Source organism: Coenobita brevimanus, chromosome 112 (genome assembly GCF_032717465.1).
Source record: "Coenobita brevimanus isolate Jiangsu-jjx chromosome 112, ASM3271746v2, whole genome shotgun sequence".
Taxonomy (NCBI): Eukaryota; Metazoa; Arthropoda; class Malacostraca; order Decapoda; family Coenobitidae; genus Coenobita; species Coenobita brevimanus.
In genome coordinates this window covers 1776867-1795541 of record NC_137065.1, presented here as the reverse complement: position 1 = coordinate 1795541, position 18675 = coordinate 1776867, and the positions used below count along the sequence as shown (strand labels likewise).

Here is an 18675-nt window from a genome sequence, read left to right as displayed (position 1 = left end):
TTGCAAAAAGGACAAAAATCTCGGCCACGTTAAGATAAATGGAGTACAGTTACATTCGCAAACCAAAGGAACCAATACATTCGAAACATTCACAAACTTAAGGAACAAAAATATTCATCCCAGCTATCTCTCTGCAATCCATCCTGAGGGTGTAAGAAACAGGAAACTTGTACTCAAGAAAACATACTTCATTTACCTTCACTTGCCCAGACTTTCATCCTTTTGTAGATATTTAATGTAGTGCAGTAGCAAAAAAAGACAAGACTGTGGCTCACCACCTTTTCCCCAGCTCCTTTTTGTGATTAGCATACTACTTTAGTGATAATCTGCCATCAAAACTCACCATTCAAGATGAAATTAGGGCAGTTTTAGGCCAAGTCAAAAGTAAAAATGGTATACTGTAGTTCCACTCACAGACTATTCTATACAACAGATACATTCACAAGCTTAAGGAAAAGAAATGCTCATCCCGACTATTTCTCTGTAGCCCTGAAGGAAAAAAAATATGGTGATTCAGCAATCAAGAACACACACTATACTCTTTTTTACTCTAACTCTGCCTAAACTGCCTCTCCATCATAAATACTGAATTGTAACAACAAATGAACACTATAATATACAGCTACTCATGAGGAAGTGCTAAGGAAATGATGTAGTGCTGTAGTAATGCCTTTTTCTGTCACATGCTACTGGTACAAGAAATATGCTGCCAAAGGATAAAAATCTTGGCCAAGGTAAGGTGAAAATGATAGATACATTCACAAACTAGTAATCCACCCTATTCTAATGTCAATCTCTTGTGACAGCAATCAAGAATAGATATGGCAATTTTTAACCAAGTTAAGCTGGGCGGAATATAACCAGTTAATATGCATGAACCTCTAGTAGATGGGTGGCTACCATCAACTATGGGAAGTACTACCATGAGTGAACTGTGGTTACAAGTTTGGTAATTAGCCTCACAATCATCACTTTTGGACAGGAAACATTCAGCCATATGTACTGTCACTTAGTTCAGTCATCTTTCTTCCGAGTGACTGGACATCACCAAAATTCAAACAGAGACTCAAATTGTTACAGATATCATTTCTTTTTTCCTAAAAGCTTCTGGAGACTGCTGGGAGGTAATTAGCTGGTTCTGGCATTTGTTTAGCTTCCACTCCATAGGAAACATCAGCTATACTATGGCCAGCTCCAATACAGGAAAACAAAGCATAATTTTTACATTAGATAACACAACTCCCTCCTTCACTAACCTTACTGTCCTGCCTTGACATCTTCTTGGACTGCTGTCTGATTTTAAATTGAAGGAAAGAGTCATTGGGGTCCTCCTCGCCTTTTGGGGGTGGCCACCTCCACTTTCCAATGCGGACAGTCTTGGCACGCTGGTATGGGTCCATGAAACCAGCACCCATTTCCTGTAAAGTTGGGAGACATCATAAATATATCAATAAGATTTTTAACATCTAGAAAGTAGCCTTATGATACCATACTCCTTTCACCTTAACTTGGCCTAGACTTTCATGCTCCTGCAGTTTATTTCATATAGCTCAGCAACACAAAAGGCAATGCTATGGCTGTACATCCTTCCCGTAACACTTCTCTGTGACCAACATCATGTTCTGATGTTAATCTATTAATGCAACTCAGCATTCACAATGAAGAGATAGCAATTTTTGGCCAAGTTAGACTGAAAAGGGTACAGGAAAAAATGTACTATACTGCAGAATCCACAAAACTATACCCTATACATACACCTTAAGAATAAATAAGTTGGACAGACTGACATAGACTTCAAGTAACCTGTGTAAAATTATTGCAAATGACACCTGAACTGACTCATGACGCTCACCTAGAAGATATGAAACTGGAATAAAAAGTTGACATGTCAACTAAAAATGAAATTAGTGAACAAAAAAATATCATGAAAACTCTCAAAAATGTATTTTAGGTTTCTATTGGTTCAAATCTGAATTTCTCTGTAATCTATTACTGAAGGAAATGCAAATATTATGGGGGACAGTATATTCCCTGGCCTTGAAAGTTTCTGTAACTTTTTTTACTGATGGGACAATACAAACAATACAAAGGGCAATGTAACTCTTTGCTCCTAAACTGATTTTTTTTCTTCTGTAATTTTTTACTGGAGATGAGGTGAGCAAGACAAACATTACAGGTGGCAGGGGCATTTCAGTGGCTCAGTTGGTTTAGTGCCAGCCCCACATTTGAAGGGCACTCTGACTGGTGGGTTCAAGTCTCAGTGACTACCAATGAGTTTGTGGGGTGGACACTCACATGCCAATGCCTTGTCCAAAACAATCAAACAGCCAAACACACCATACCACTGCCTACTTCAACTGTCTTCTGTTCCACCATCTGTGCCTTTTATCTGGCCTACCCTCTTCCTAACCCCCAAGAGACTTTACCCTCTTGTGGGAGATAATGTATCCCCTTGTCCCCTCCATGGGCCATCCCTCTTACATACCTCAGGCTGCAGGTGCGTAGGCATGGGTGGGGGTGGGGGAACAACCCCTCCCCACGGTGACTCAGTGGGGGCCATCAGGTGTGTGGGGTCGGGGCCATGCGAGCTCTGTGCTAGGCTAAAGTCGTGCAGCATCTGAGGGGCGGAGACCAGGTACATGCATGCAGTGAGATGGTGGTGGTGTGCTGGTCATGTGGTGTGGTATGGTATGGAAGTGTTGTGGTCATACAGTTATGATGATGGAGGTGGTGAGGTGGTGGTGTACTGGTAGAGGTGGTGGCCTGGTGGTATGGTGTGGTGGTGTACTGGTAGAGGTGGTGGCCTGGTGGTATGGTGTGGTGTGGTAGTGTTGTGGTTACATTCTTGTTGTTGTAGTGGTGAGGGTGGTGGTGGTGGTGTGGTTATGACTCATGTATTAGGCAGCTATGCAGTGTGGCAGATGTGGTGGTGGTGTGAAGTGAGAGTGTTAATGATATGGATAGGAAGTGTAGTAACTATATGTGTTAGTGTTAACGGCAGATACAGGTGGTACAGTGGTGGTGGTATGAATGTGTTAGGAGAGGTGGCAGGTGTGGTACCCACTAAGGTGCTGGTGATAAAAAACTACGATTCCTTCACCTTAACTTGGCTCAGATTTTCACCCACTGGCAGCTTACTTCCCATTGCTCAACAGCACAATATGACAACACTATGGCTTTATGCTGTATTCTAGTATTACTTTGTTATAACTCAGCATTCAAAATGGAGATAGGGCAATTTTAAAGCCAAGTTAAAGCAAAGAGAGTATGGTCAACCGTGGAAAATACTAAACTCTAACCTAGTATCAATGTGCTTATAACAGACTATCAATACTACAGTGATCTCTACTCTGCATTAATAACTTAAGAAAAGCCACATAAACAGGTATCCTTTGCTTAACATCTTTTTGCTGTTGAAAGATGGCTGTATTCAGCTTAGGTGAGCTGCCTAATAGTGAAGGAGTTACTGAAGGCTACATCTAACCCCTCCAATTCAAAAACCCCCTTCTAAGCTGAATACAACTGTCTGGAGAATTCATCACCATCATCATCATCCAGACCTCCTTTCCCATCCTAGGGCAGGGTGAGGAGTAGCATTGTCCCGAGAAACCAAGGATAAAATAAAAACTACACAAAGACATGATGCTCTCAAAGTAATTAAGCAAGGGATACCTGTACTAATAAAGCCTCCAAAACACACCTGTATAAACCTCCACCACTACAACTGTCTTAAGCCTTCAGTTCGGTGATAGTCTTTGTGTATTTATATAGCACTATGTATTATACAAAATTTGCAACTAACACTTTCTTACTGGCAACAAAGTATGATAACAGCAAACACACACAAAGGGTTGCATTCGTGGTAGCTTACAAGGTTATCTAACAGCTTTTCTTTGGCAATTTGTCATGCATATTAACACTTATTTTTCTTTTGTTATTTATTAATACCACCATATGCCTGACCAATGGTGGGATCAGCATCACCAAGCAATGCTGCTCTTTTAATAGTAATTTGTGCCACTATTTAAAAACAGTTTTAATGATTGCACAGCACTGTTAGCACTTCCGCGGTCCGACCCCCTTGCGGCTAGCAGAACCCTCCTTGTTTTTCCCCTCACCGCTCTCCCTTGCCAGCTGAAATTCCACAAGTTGGAGTTTTTTCTTTTCCAATCATTTTTTTTTTTTTTTTCATTCATTGCCAGACGCCATGTATCCCAAACGGGGTGGCCAAGGGCTTAGAGTTTTTTCATTCCCCCAAAATTTGGATTAGCAGATCTGATTTTATACTGCTAGAAAGCCAAGACTTTGCAGAATAAGATGAAAGAAAAAAGAAAGTGATACTGCATAAAATAAAATAGTTATGATGAGTATAAGTTGAAAGAGTGCAGAAGAATGTTCATACCACTTTTCTTCTGGGCATTTTTTGGTCACATTTTCACATTTTCCCATGAATGAAAATAGTATTATCAAACTGGAAATTCAATCAGGCTGTCAAACCAAATCTCAGGATGCTAGATGCAATTCCTTATTTATGGTGAATATTTCTTTACCTGGATGTGGATAAGAGTCGAAAGAGCAAGCTGAACACTTTCAGGTTGGATGTGGACGCGTCCAAAGACCATGAAAGTGTTAATGTATTAAGGCAATTACGATAATCACTAGTTCCTTACTGCCAGTCTCCATGGGTAAAGCTGCTGAAATTTTTGGATCTGGATCCTAAAGGATACTGGTGTCAAAGTCTAAAAGATTATAGCTTTTCATACTTGAGCTTTGAATAAGCTAACCCTGGGGGGGGGAGGATGGGTGTAGTAATGTACCAGTATATACAATAATAGTCTTCCTGGAAAACTAAGAATACTGTATGGGAATTAAGTTTATCGTTGTATTTTTTGCATGCCAATTATATAATCTGTTTTTACTGTACAATAACAACTGCATTAATCTGCAGGAACATTTATGATTAGCTCACACATCTATGAGGGTCTGTTATGACATGAGATCTGTCACTATGGCATGCTTCAGTGACAGTGTTACAAATTACAGAACTCTTTTCTCTCCCAGTTCATCTTTTTATCTTCAGCCTTCAATCACCACATTTTAAGACTACAAGAAAAATGTTACAAGTACAACAACAAGCATTTATGTTGAAAGAAATTTTCACTAGCATCACATTCAAAAATATATACAGACCTGGGCTTAACATTTGCCACTACTGCACCCAAGAATTCTATATGAAAATCACTGCAAATCAGAAAACTACAGACGAAAAATTAGTGATATTACTGGCAAAAATAAGTGCCACTATAGTCATGGCACACGACTCTGAGGTTGTTATTATCGTGCCCTGGCAACCTATCATTCAAAAGTGCGTCTGATTTTGTGTATAATATGAGACGCATGTGATTCGAGTATAACATGTTCATGTATAATAATATTTTGTATAATAATATGAATTGTGTATAATATGATACGAAATTGGACGCACTTTTGAATGGTAAGTTGTCAGGGTACAATAATGACAACCTCAGAGTCATGCGTTGCAACTATAATAACTGATCTTTGCATCCATGGCAGTGGTCGTGTTTTTTTTTACACAAGACTGTTAGCAAAAGCATCACTGTACTTGCTGTGTTTACCTTTGTTATTCATACAGCTGCAAAAACAAAATGAGAAAATATTGCGGTGCTATGTGCAGATATAAAGCACTACACTAAGAAGTGCTAGGAAACCTCCTAAGCAGATGAGAATACAATCTAAAGGTAAAGAACAGGATTAGCCAAGCCAAATCCTTCAATGAAATTCCCTAGTGTTACAATGACAAATATTCAGTATTTTGTAACTACATACAGAAACTGCTAACACTGTCAAGCTTCACCCCTTCAAAATGGACCTTTTCTTTCTTGATCCTTGCTTGTGTAAAACAATTTAATTCAGTTTTGTAAAGACAGAAAGGAGGTTAGAAAAAAAAATTTGATTAACCCCTGTTTATCATATCTTTATACTGTATTATGAAATAAGGTTACTCATCTCTGTGGACATTGGAAGTAAAGGGGTTAAGCTATATATATATATATATATATATATATATATATATATATATATAAATCTATACTGTGCTTAGCAACTACAAATGGTGCACTGGCTGATTACTTCGTTAACTGTGTGTTGATCCTGATAAAAATGTGCAGGAAACATGCCTATTGGACACTATACACTAACCCACTCAGCATGGGAGCCCTTTTTTTCAATTTATTCTTGCTATCTCCTGACAGTTTTATTCAGTTCATGACAGTCTTTTCAAACCGGTGAGGTTTTATATATTGCCTTATTAAACACCTAAATACAAGATGGCCCATATATAATGCTCCACTCCCATTCTGCTGGGCAATTTCTAGTGTGTTGTGGGGATGACTCAGTGTTATCAGTATCCATCCCGCCCCTTTATTCATTTTCTACTCTAAATGCCACAACCACACCCACACTGGCCAACAGAGCCATCCCTGCAACACACAGATACTGCCATGTGAGTTTCTAGAGGAGTGCTGTTTGTGGGCCACCATGTATATGGCCTCTTCTAAGCTGACCATAACTGTCTGGTAATAACAAGAATAAATAAACTAAAGGGGGCAGCAGGTTGGATTATTAAAGGAAAACCAAAGTGTTCAGTAAAAGGGGACAAAATATTTACAAGTAACATCATAAGAACCAAAACCAACAAGATATACTGGGGACTGTGACTCTGACTAAAGTGTTCTTACCCCTACATCAACAGGCACCAATACATTTATATCATGTTCTGTATCCTCACCTTCACATCGTCCGAAGCATTTGACTGTTTCTTCTGCGTCTGTTCCTCAACGGGCGATGATAAAGCGGCTGCCTGTGAGAAGACAGGCGGTGAGGTCATGAGAGCATTGGGCATCACCAGGGGAGGGGGCGGGGACATGGGGGCACCTCCCATGAACCGCTGATCTCTCATCATGCCTCCCCTTCCTCCATCTGATCCTCCACCCTCTTCCATCCCTGCACCACCACCTCCACTAGCTGCTTTCTCTGTACTCCAAAGTTCACTCTGTTCTGGTTCTTGGAAGGAGACCTGTAATTTGAGTTTATACTTTTTAGTTCATATGTCCTCACTGCCTTAACCCTTTCAGTATTATGCTGTTGTTGTTTTTTCATTCCTGCTACCACTTCAGGTACTTTCATTGTATCTTAGCTATCACCATTTTTTTTTTTTTTTTTTTTTTTCTTCACACTCTTACTGCTACAGGTGATTTAATTTTTGCTACTACATGATGGGTTTATCCAGTTTAGGAAAAAAGCCCTCAGACTGAAGGGGTTAAATATGGTTTCCCCCACTAACTCCTTCAGTATGAAAACAGCTACTTTATTCATGCTAGTCAGAGTATTTTATTTGGTTTAGGAGAGATTCCTTGGACTGAAGGGGGTTCAAAACAACTTCCACTAATTATTTCATTACCATGACATGTTGTTATTTTGCACATGTTACTTCCACAATGCAGGTATCTACATTACTGTAACTTATGAGGCTTCACAGGGAAGGTGTTATTTAAATTTCCTTTAATCAGTACAGTACAGACTTTTGTGTGTATTTACCTATTTGTATTTACCTATTTGTAGTATACAGGAATTGAGCAATGCTCGTGTTGTCCTGTCTCCATATCCACATTTATCAAGTCTACCTTTACACACATGAATGTTTTTCTCATGCACCACCTCTTTGTCTAAGTCGTTCCAAATATTTAAGAATATACCTAATTGTGATATACACGGAATGTACTATGCTCGTGGGTTTCCGTCGCTGTTTCTCAATAAGTCGAATTTAACTTTAAACTCGTTTATGTTTTTAGACTGGACGATCTCTTTGTCCAGGCTATTCCATAAGTCTATACTTCTGTAAGGAAAGCTATATTTCTTGATATCCTTCAAGCAGCTTGACTTTTTCAATTTCATTCCATGTCCTCTTGTTGCTCTCTTATCCCATACAAACAGATCTTCTTTGTCAATTTTATCTACTCCCACCATGGTCCTGAACACCGCAATCCTGTCTCCCCTCTTTCTCCTTTCCTCTAACGAAGGCAAATCCAGTTTTTCCAGCCTCTCTCTGTATGACAGGTCTGTCAGACTGGGGACCATCTTGGTTGCTGTTCTTTGTATTCTCTCAATCTTGTTTATATCTTTCTTTTTGTGTGGGGACCACACTACCGCTGCATATTCTAACCTGGGGCGGATCATGGCCACTATCAATTTTTTCATCATTTCCTCATCCATATAATGAAATGCTACTCTTATGTTAGTCAAGAGCTTATAAGTCTCTCCAACTATCTTGTTAATGTGCTTTTCTGGTGACAAACTATCTTGGACCAGCACTCCCAAATCTTTCTCTTCTCTCCTTTTTGTGATTAATTCATTACCCAAAAAATAATTCAGTGATGGTCTCCTGGTACTTTTACCCATTTCCAATATTTTACATTTCTTTACATTAAATTTCATTTCCCACGTCCGGCTCCAATTGTGTATCCTATCCAAATCCTCCTGCAGTATTTTACAATCCTCCTCAACCTCTATCTTCCTCAAGATCTTTACATCATCAGCAAACAGACTCGCATAACTGTTCACTCCATCTACCATATCATTTACATAAATCAGGAACATTACTGGCGCCAACACTGAGCCTTGAGGGACTCCACTTGTTACTTCCCTCCATCCAGACATCTTTTCCTTTATTACTGTCCTCATTTGTCTGTCTCTAAAAAAGTCTCTCATCCATTCCAGAAGTTTCCCCTTTAGTCCTCCTATATATTCTAGTTTCCACATTAGTCTCTTATGAGGTACCTTGTCAAAGGCCTTCTCTAAGTCTAAGTACACACAATCCACCCAACCATCTCTCTCCTGTACCACATCAATCGCTCTTGAGTAAAGCTCAACAAGTTTGAAACACATGACCTTCCACTTCTGAATCCAAACTGACATTCAGCCAAAATATTCATCTCTTCCAGATATTTTATCCATCTGTCTTTCAGGATTCTCTCACACAATTTTGCGACCATGCTGGTTAGAGACACTGGTCTATAATTCAGGGGTTCTTCCCTGTTTCCTCCCTTGTAAATTGGTACCACATTTGCCCTCTTCCATTCTTTTGGCACTTCCCCTCTTCCAGTGAGCATACAATTAAGCTGTGAATTTTATCCGCCAGTTGTTCTCTGCATTCCTTCAGTACCCAATTAGAAATTCCATCAGGTCCTGGGGCTTTCCTTACATCTTGAGTTTCCAGTAATTTATACACTTCCTGCACCTCCACTTTTATATCTTTCATCACCGGAACATTTCTAATCACTCCTCCCCTTCCACAAGCTCCTTTTCTTTAGTGAAAACTGACTGGAAACGTTTGTTCATTATTTCTGCTTGCATTGCCGCATCATTAAAGACCTCTCCATCTACTTTCAGCTTGGTGATTCCTTCCTTTTGTTTCAGTTTGCCATTAACAAATCTATAAAACAGTTTGGGTTCATCCTTGCATTTGTCAATTATACCTTTTTCAAAATTCCTTTCTTCTTCCCTACGTATTCTTGTGTATTCGTTTCTTGTTCTTTTATATTCTTCCTTTGTTCTGTCGTTACCTCTCTTTCTCCAATTGATCCACGCCTTATCTCTCTCTTTTTTGGCTATCATACACCTTCTATTAAACCACTCCTTTTTCCTGTTTTCTTTCCCTCTTACTCTTGGTACAAATTTTTCCACTCCCAAATTATAGAGGTCTAGAAAGATATCCCACTTCCTCTGTATCTCTCTTGTTTCTCTGAATTTTCTCCAATCCGCATTTTCAAAAAAGTTTCTCAATCCTGTAAAATTTGCTTTGCCAAAGTTGTATCTTCCCTGTCTATGAAGCTCGTCTCTTGGCTCGACGTTTCCTATTAACATCTGGAACTCAATGACCACGTGATCACTTTTTCCCAAAGGACAGAGATATTCCAATGATTCTATTACATCAGGTTCTTTGGTGAACAGTAAATCTAACCTTGCTGGTGTGTCCTCACCTCGAAACCGTGTCTCTTCTTTGACCCACTGCGTCATCACATTATTCATTATTATATTATATTTGTGTGTGTATTCAACTCTCTTTTGAAAATACAGCATTTGCAAACTTCCAGCCTTTGCTTACCCCTCCCTTTGCATTTGGCCTAAAATTTTCCACATCCTTGTGATATGCCCACACAACACTTTGTCCTTATATGGCAAACACCCGTATTGAGGTTTTTCAGATCTTTTAAACCCTTCAGTACAAGTATATCTTTTTATTTCTTTTCCATTTTCCACCAGATAATTTTATTCAGCTTTACAACATCATGGACTGAAAGGGGTAAAAAAAAATAAACAAAATAACAACAAACAATGCAACATTTTTACACAACACGCATTTCACACAACACACACAGAAGCTTAGATATCAGAAAACACAAAAACACATACACATACACAGAAACACTTAGACAAAGGACATTAAAAATGGAAAAGAAAGCGTCACAAGAGAAGCATGGTGGTCAGAAACACTCCTTCCACAATGGTCAGTCTGGAAGCGAAGATCCCTTTTACCCGAACCTATTCTGTACAGATCTAGTCCCTCTGACCTAGGTGTTAGTTCTAGGGGATGTATTCACGAGGGTTTGAGAGGCCCCCTTGCACCTCGTTCCTACTGGTCCATTTTGCTTACTGTATCTAAATATTACATTGTATCTTTTTAAATGCCTGATGGTCTAGTGAGTTACAGCACTCCAGCCAGACATGGCCCAAGAGGCTTACTTAAGAGGGTACTTAGAGATTCATTTTGTTTACTGTATCAAAATATTAGAGTGTATTGTAACTTTTTAGAAGCCTCATGGCCTAATGAGTTAAAGCACTCCAACTGGATGTGACCCACACAGGTCTCTTCCAGGAATGGTTGTAGTTTGCTCTTCACATAATGCCCTTTGGGGACAAACAACTGGTAGCTCCCACCTTCAATGTTTGGACTGAGCAGCCTAGCCCTGGGTCCCTTAACATTGAATTGGACGATAAGGGAATGTTGTCTGTAAAAATGGTAACAGTCAGTACCATAATACCCCCACTGAAGTGTGGGGGTGGTACACCAGGCTACTGTGGTGTAGAACTTTTAAGGCGAGATGACAAGCAAACACCCCTGGTGTCATTATATAAATGAAACATCTCCAGCCATTTCTTGGCAATGCGAGCCTATGTGTGCAGGTTACAGTCGTAGTCCATGGCTGCTGCTGAACATTAACCTCACCCCACACTGATAGGTAGGAATAACCAGGGCTTCACTTCAAACAATTTGCCACTGGTAGTGGAATGCATTGTTATAATGCACGAGTAACAGTATCACTGCAATCTGTTCCTCGTGCAGTCCAGAAAAGATTTCAATTCTCACCTTAACATTGGCCAATAGGTCTTCATTTGATGTGAAGTACTGGCTACAATGTCTCTAGTCAGGAGCAGGATTAGCAGGTGGGCAGAAAATATGGTTTAAGAATGGACATGGCTATCACATGAATGTTAGACCACCAGGTAACTATGCTATATGTCTATCTTTTCTCAAAATTTATTAATGCAAACTATATCATGATCAATACAGACAGGTAAAACATATTCTGTGATGTTACACAAAATAAATCAGTAAGGAAGAGGAACCATGAAGCCTTAGCCCACAAGAACCTAACACTAAGGTGTGTGATGTGTCTGGCGGCAGCTGTTGGTAGGAAGGTCATCACAATCCTGGAGTTTGGAGGAATATTCAAAGTAAACCAACACCTCAGCACTCTGTCAGTATCCATCTTTCATGAAAATCTTGGCACACTATATACTCAAGTCCAATACACTAACTCTCAGTAACAGTATGTCTTTTATACTTGCTCCCCCAAGATCATTTCACTCATATTACAGCTGACCTTTCATAATCATGGGGCTAAAAACAACTTCTTTAAACTCCCTCAATGTCTGATTACAGTATTTTATTCCTGCTACTCCATGATTTGAATGGACTCCTCAGACTGATGTTCATATAATGCCAAATCAATACTGTTATTACATAAGACAACTATTAACTGTACAGCAATTCCACCAACCACCCTGCTGCAGCTGAGGATGAGTAAGGATGGAGGGACACACCACAGACACAAAACACATGTAAAAAAGTAAAAACAGTAAGAGCCAGTCCCATTTACTGTAACCCCTTTGAGGTGTTGGGGACCAAGGATATGCTACCATAGCCCAGAATATAAATAGGTAGGTGACTGGCCTACACACCTGGTGATATATGACTGAACCAGCAAAAGGCTTTTCAATAAGCTAATGAAATATGACAGATATGCCTGGAGATTTCAGCTGACCATGTGACATTATACGATATAAAAAATAAATCCACTAATCCCAAGCATGTGGTATTTAAAAGAAAGAAAGAAAAAAAAAGACAATCACATGGCATCACATGACTGAAAAACTTCCAACTGGCTCAATCACATACAGCACATGTACTGTAATATCACCAGGGACATATTCTGTGCAAGTGAAAGGTGATGAGTTCCTTCAGCAGCAGCCCCAGCGCATGGTATTAGGTGTAAGTGTGACATCTATCCCTTGCCCTAGAGTGAGTGAGGCAATCTAGGGTGAGTGGTGGAGGCTACAAGCTGTCCTAGAAGCCCCACACCAGCTGACACCTCCACTCCGGTACCTTACTGCTGCCGCTGCTGCTCTGATGGTGGTTGTGGCTGTTGTGGTGGGTGGGTGGTCGTCTCTGTGGAACGGAGTATGTGTCTCCCCCTACCTGGTAGTGGATCCTGCTACTAGGGGGACCCTCAGCCTCTCCCTCCGCCTCCCCAACTCCTGGTGTGGCCATGTGGGGCACCGGACCCACTCCCACACCAGGAGTTAAGGGTACTGAACCAGGCATACCAGGCACTGAACCAGGCACCATTGCCATACCCCCTGCAATTGGTATACCTCCTGCCATGGGTAAACCAGTGGCCAGGGACATACCTGGGGTCATGGGTATACTAGCAAGGGGCATCATACTCCCCATGCCATTAAGACGGAGGGTGGCATGAGGGTCAGTATAGCCTGGTGGTGTGGAGGCCATGTGCTGGAGGAACACACAGAGTCAGACAGTCTTCTCATGCCCTCATATCATCAACAAGAAGTAAATACAACCAGTCTTTTCACACTCTCACATCACCATCATCAAGAACATTCCTCACAACATATTCTTACAAATCATTATCACATCAAAAATCCTCACACATACCATCATCATCACTAGAGCACCCTAGTGATGGTGACCACCATCCCCTTATCTGATGTAAGGTTGCCTACTTCTTCCTCTAACTTTATCATTCTTTTTCTATTTCTCCTATCTTTCCTGTCATTTTTATTACCCTTCTTTCCACTTCAGGTGGCCCTAAACTGGGTGACATGTGTAATGGTTTCTTATAACCCAGGAAACTAATTTTTGAAAATGCAGGTCACCATATACTGTAACCAAACAACAGGGTGATGTGGAGCCTACTATGGTGCCCCTGTCAGGTGGGTGGCAATACAAGTGCGGCATTCATCCAGAAACAAAAACTCCACACTCTTCCCTTCACCTTGCTGTCGTGAGGCATGGTCTGTTGCACAGGAACATCAGTTCACTGCACTGGACAGCCCTGAGGGGCAAATGCTTGCTTGTGGTTACTGGGTCTACTTGGCCAGATAGTCTGAGGTTGATCAATAACAACAAAACGTCCCAAATCTAATCCACAAAGGTCGGTATCTTGCTCTCAAAGGGTATGAGAAAGTTACGATAACAAAAATATATAAAAAATCTGTGAAAATTGCTAGTGATCCCCTCCCCCTCCAAAAAAACTAATTGGGCACAAATGCAGCATCTCTAGTCTACCTACAAAACTGCTCACTGGCAAAACTAAATCATTATCATCATAGCCCTATATCCACTATAAAAAGGGGAAGGTAGGATTCTGAAATACAAAAATGAAAGCATAACAATGGGAAAACATCAACGGAGTGCCTAGTGAAGTAAGTCACACATTCATTCATTCATTCACTACATAGCAATACACACAGACAAGAAATAGACAGGTATGCAGAAACTGTCAGTGTCATTTAGTCAGTCATACATCTTTGTCAGTACAGATTGTTGTCAAGAAATCAAGAAGTTTTGTGGAAGTTCTGTCATCTGCATCCATATTGCCTCAGCCACATACCTAGCATCTGGGGTCTAAGTAAACAAGATCTTCAAACTAAAAATAAATGATAAGTACTAATTATAAACCTGAATTCCAGATATTCATATCAGATGTTTTCATAAGTGTGCAGTTTTCAATTGGATCAATACCATTCACTCATCACATCATCTTAGAGGTAAGTTTTTTTCTGCCTTATCAAAACTTTGCCAATTCACCATATACACATCAACAAATTACTTGAGAGAAATACTGTTGGATAAAGTACCTAACATAGTTTACTCAGGTAAAAGTACAATTGCTCTAATGAAAAGTTATCCGAGTGAAAGTACAAAGTAAATTTGTATTTTGGCTCAAAAAGTAAAAGTAAGGTAACACTAAAAAGCAACAAACTAGATGTAAAAAGTATTTTTCCCAAAATTCCTTGTTTTATTAATAATAAGAAACCTATATACAACAAGAAGTCAAGAGAAAATAAGTAAATAATACCGTAATCAAAATTTTTAACCACCCATATTACCTTAAGACAGACACATGTTCAAATTCCCTACATTAAGGCATTATTTGAATCCCGGATCCTTTAGTTTCATTCATGTCGTGAGATACTAAGAGGGGGAAGAGTCTCGGATAATATTTGGCAGAAGCCACAACTGAAATTCAAGTATTTTGAAGTGTTTTCTATTTATATAATTTGCTAACACATTTCTTCTAAAATATGACACTCCTGTCGCAAATGACCCCTAGGGTTATGAAAGACCACCCCCCAGGGTGGACTAATGACCTCATGAAGGAGAAGAGTTAATTGGTGACAGATGTGTCATAGAAGACGAGAGTCGGCAAATGGTAAGATATAAACGGAAAACACTTCAAACTACCTGAATTCCTATTGTGGCTTCTGCTAAATATCTGCTACAGCCGCAGCCTGGAGAGTTGCAAGAAGGGAATTGTGGGTGAAGTTGGAGGATGCGTGAAACTATGCACCCCACGGCGTCTGCCCCGACCCCCACACGATAATGGTGATTACAAAAAAGTACACAATACAGAAGAATCTCTTACAACACATACATTCATCATCCCTTTCGTGTACAGTATTCATTACTAAATGAATAGGTACTCACAGCTGGTGTGTAAATAACCATATTCAAGTAGTTATGCTGTGGCAATGTAAATAAATATACAATTAAAACATGGAGGCTGGAATATTGTATGCACATCCCATTTGCTGCCCGCGTCACTGTTAGTAGTTGATCACCAATGTGTATGATCATATACCTTTGCGTCTCGTACTCATACTTCATGTTCTCTCATTCCAGCTCTTCTTACCATGCATATCGCTTATCAGTGGTCAATTTTCCTTCCCTGACAGCACAAATTAATTCATCATATGTTATGGGAAGACAGGTGTCATCCCTCACAATAGCATTTACATTAACCAGGGAATTCCTGAAAGGCCTGTGGTGGTCATGGCTATCTCTATGTCTGGCAGGCAGGCTTGACTGTGTAGAGGCACTGCCCCACTGGGTGATCAATGCTTAGACTTTGTCACCAGGGTTTGGTATACAGTCCATGCACTTATATTACCCTCTTATCCTGTTTACATGGTACTACACTCCCTGGAGGGACTTGGTCCTCCCAGTGGACATGAGGAAATTATCCCAGTGTCGTTTTCTGACCTTCTGACATAGTTCAGTCAGTACTGTGTGACTGCCACCATACTATCACGCAATTCTTTGTCAATAGGATTGTGTTGTCAGTGCCTCTGTAAGTTAGCCAGTGTCTTCCACCATCCCAGTATTGCTGGATCTGTAGCACATATAGGTTTACTGGTCACTGCTTTGGGCAACTTAGATGAACTGTAGTGCTTCATGGAATAAACCTAGCTTAGAATGAGAAAAGAATGACGAGGTGACAAAAACAACCAAATGAACTAAGAGACACAACTTACCGGAATGGTCTGAGTGAGGAGCTGCTGAAGTGCCTGATTCTGAGCCATGAGATGCTGCTGAATCTGCATATTCTGAGCAACTGCTGACTGGATGAAGGCTCGCTGAAGAGTCTGTTGGTGTAGCAGCATCTGATTTGGACTGACAGGTTGACCTGCCTGTAGGCCTGGCATGTTGATACCTGAAGAGGATAAGGTAGGGTCAATTAATCAATCAGTCCAGCAATCATTTGGTTATCATTCTTTCACTTACTCACTCATTTGATTATTTCAACTAATCATTCACATCATCATCATCATCATCTAATCCTGTGTTGCCCCATGAGAAGCGTAGGAGCCCGGGATTAGGCAAGTTGGTCCTGACATTTAAGATCACAGTGACCAGCCTCACTCATCCCTGAGTGGCATTACGTGAGCAAGAAACCCCAACCTCCCCTTGGATATAAACGTTCAACGGCTCAACCCGACTGGAGCACTGCAGTTACCCACTAAACCATCAGGAGCCGTAATTTGGTAATATGGTTACCACCCAGCATAGTAAATGGTTTCCTGTTGTACAGGAAACCATTTGGCTTGTCACTAAGTGTAAAGTCACCCATGGACAGAAGAAAGGGGAAAGACTGAAGGAAAAAAAGACCAATTCATTAAATAAATTAATCAATCATTCACTCGTTCTGTCATCTAATCAACCCCTCATTCATTCAATCAACTAAAACAATCAATCAATAAATAAATCAACAGCTCATTCACTAATGTGGGCAACTCAGGGAAAAATAAAAAAATATAAGTTCACTCAGTACAATGATGTCATCTCTATCTTCATCCTGCTGGCACCAGAAAGTTTATTTCAACTTGCGCATAATTATACTCAGGCTATGAGATGAACAAACACTGAGTCTGAATGATTTTTTTTTTTTTTTTTTTTTTTTTTTTTTTTTTATGTGACCGACTCTGGGCATAGGCTTCACAGCCTGCTTTCAAGGCCCAGTAGTCCTCCTACGTACCGCACACCTCTACATGTCACCACTTCGGCGCTAACACCCACCGTCCATACTGAATACATGCTAGGGCTGTCTCATACAGGACTGGTGTATTGGTATTAACGGGGGTATTTTTACGACATGTCGGCGGGCCTTCTGGTAGATCAGTAAAGTCTGATTTTTCTGAAATTCAAATCCTTAAACTGTTCCCTGCCTCAGCGGGATTTGAACCCAGGTCCGTCAGGACTGCAGGCCAACTCTCTACCGATTGAGCCACCGCCTCCCCCAAGTCTGAATGATATTCTGAATGACTTAGGAGTGTCATAACACTGTCATTTGTGAAGCATTCTGGACACTGTACCTCAATGTCCTCTTCAGTGTTCTTTATGCAAGCTATGTCAATATTATAAAGAAATGTGTAACACAGAAGAGAAGGCTAAGGTGTAATATGGAAAATACAATAGTAAGGCAGAAATGCAATGAAACCCCCTATGTCATCTAGAACATGATTCATCACATCAGCAACTTCCAACAACTCACCGCCCGTTGAGTACAGAGGAAGCGTGTTGGCAGGGAAGGGAGGAGGTGAGCCAGGTGAGGTACTGGTCATAGAGGTGTTGGGGTAGAAGGTGGCCCCTCCAGCAGTGGTCGGGGGAGGAGCACCCGCCTCCACCTCCGCTGCCCCCTGACCTCCACCCTTTAGTGCCTGGGCCAGAGGGGGGCACGAGGCTAGGTCCGACACGGAGGGGAGAAGGGGGACATCTTGAAGAGCATGGAGTAGGCTTTGACGTCGGAATGATCCTTGCCGCGTCCTGTAAATAAAGTCAATCATATGATCACGAGACAGTCTGAGAGAGAACAAAGGCGGGAGGCATCCTGGAGTATGAGGAGAATGCTTTGCTGAGAACCTTCTCTGTGACCTGTAAATAATGTTAATACCATTATCTATGGTCAGAGGAGGGCATGATGCTCGGTCAGAGGATGGTATGAGGCATGGTCTGAGAAGGGTATAGGAGGGTATGAGGCTTGGTCAGAGAATGGTAAGAGGCTTAGTCAGAATAGGCACAATGTGAAGAATAAACAGAAAGGGAAAAGATAGGTGTCTTGGCAAGTGTGAAGGAGATTTTGACATTGAAGGATATTTGTTGTGTCCAATAAATAAAGTCAACGGAGGTTAGAATATGCAAGAACAAGGCAAGATTTGAGAGGAAGGGGGAAGGGATGAGAGGGGGAGGGAGATGAACAGGAGTGTGGAAGTAGTTTTGATGTCACAAGGAGGCTTGTTTCATCTTGTAAATAAAGTCAACAGAGAAGGGTACAAGGCAATGCCTGATAGGGAGGAAGGAGGGGATAGTCTTGGCAAGCATGGAGGGAGCTTTGACACTGAAGAGACCCTTGCTGTGTCCTTTAACTGAAGTAATTAGTGAAGTCAGAAAAAGGTATAGGAGAACTGGAGGAAGGCATGAAGTCAGACCCGTGACAGAAATGAGACGAGGGACAT

The 18675-nt window shown here is 40.8% G+C and overlaps 1 protein-coding gene across 1 annotated transcript in view; it reads right to left on the bottom strand.

Moving 5' to 3' along the window:
* Window positions 1-18675, bottom strand: part of Myo10A (unconventional myosin 10A) — a 121656-nt gene that overhangs the window by 47208 nt on the left and 55773 nt on the right. Inside the window, exons 29-34 of the mRNA XM_080286580.1 lie at window positions 17715-17986; window positions 16198-16376; window positions 12746-13153; window positions 6809-7096; window positions 2486-2617; window positions 1257-1418 (exon numbers count right to left, since the gene is read on the bottom strand). Coding sequence (XP_080142706.1) covers window positions 1257-1418; window positions 2486-2617; window positions 6809-7096; window positions 12746-13153; window positions 16198-16376; window positions 17715-17986 — 1441 coding nt within the window. The remainder of the gene's footprint in view (window positions 1-1256; window positions 1419-2485; window positions 2618-6808; window positions 7097-12745; window positions 13154-16197; window positions 16377-17714; window positions 17987-18675) is intronic.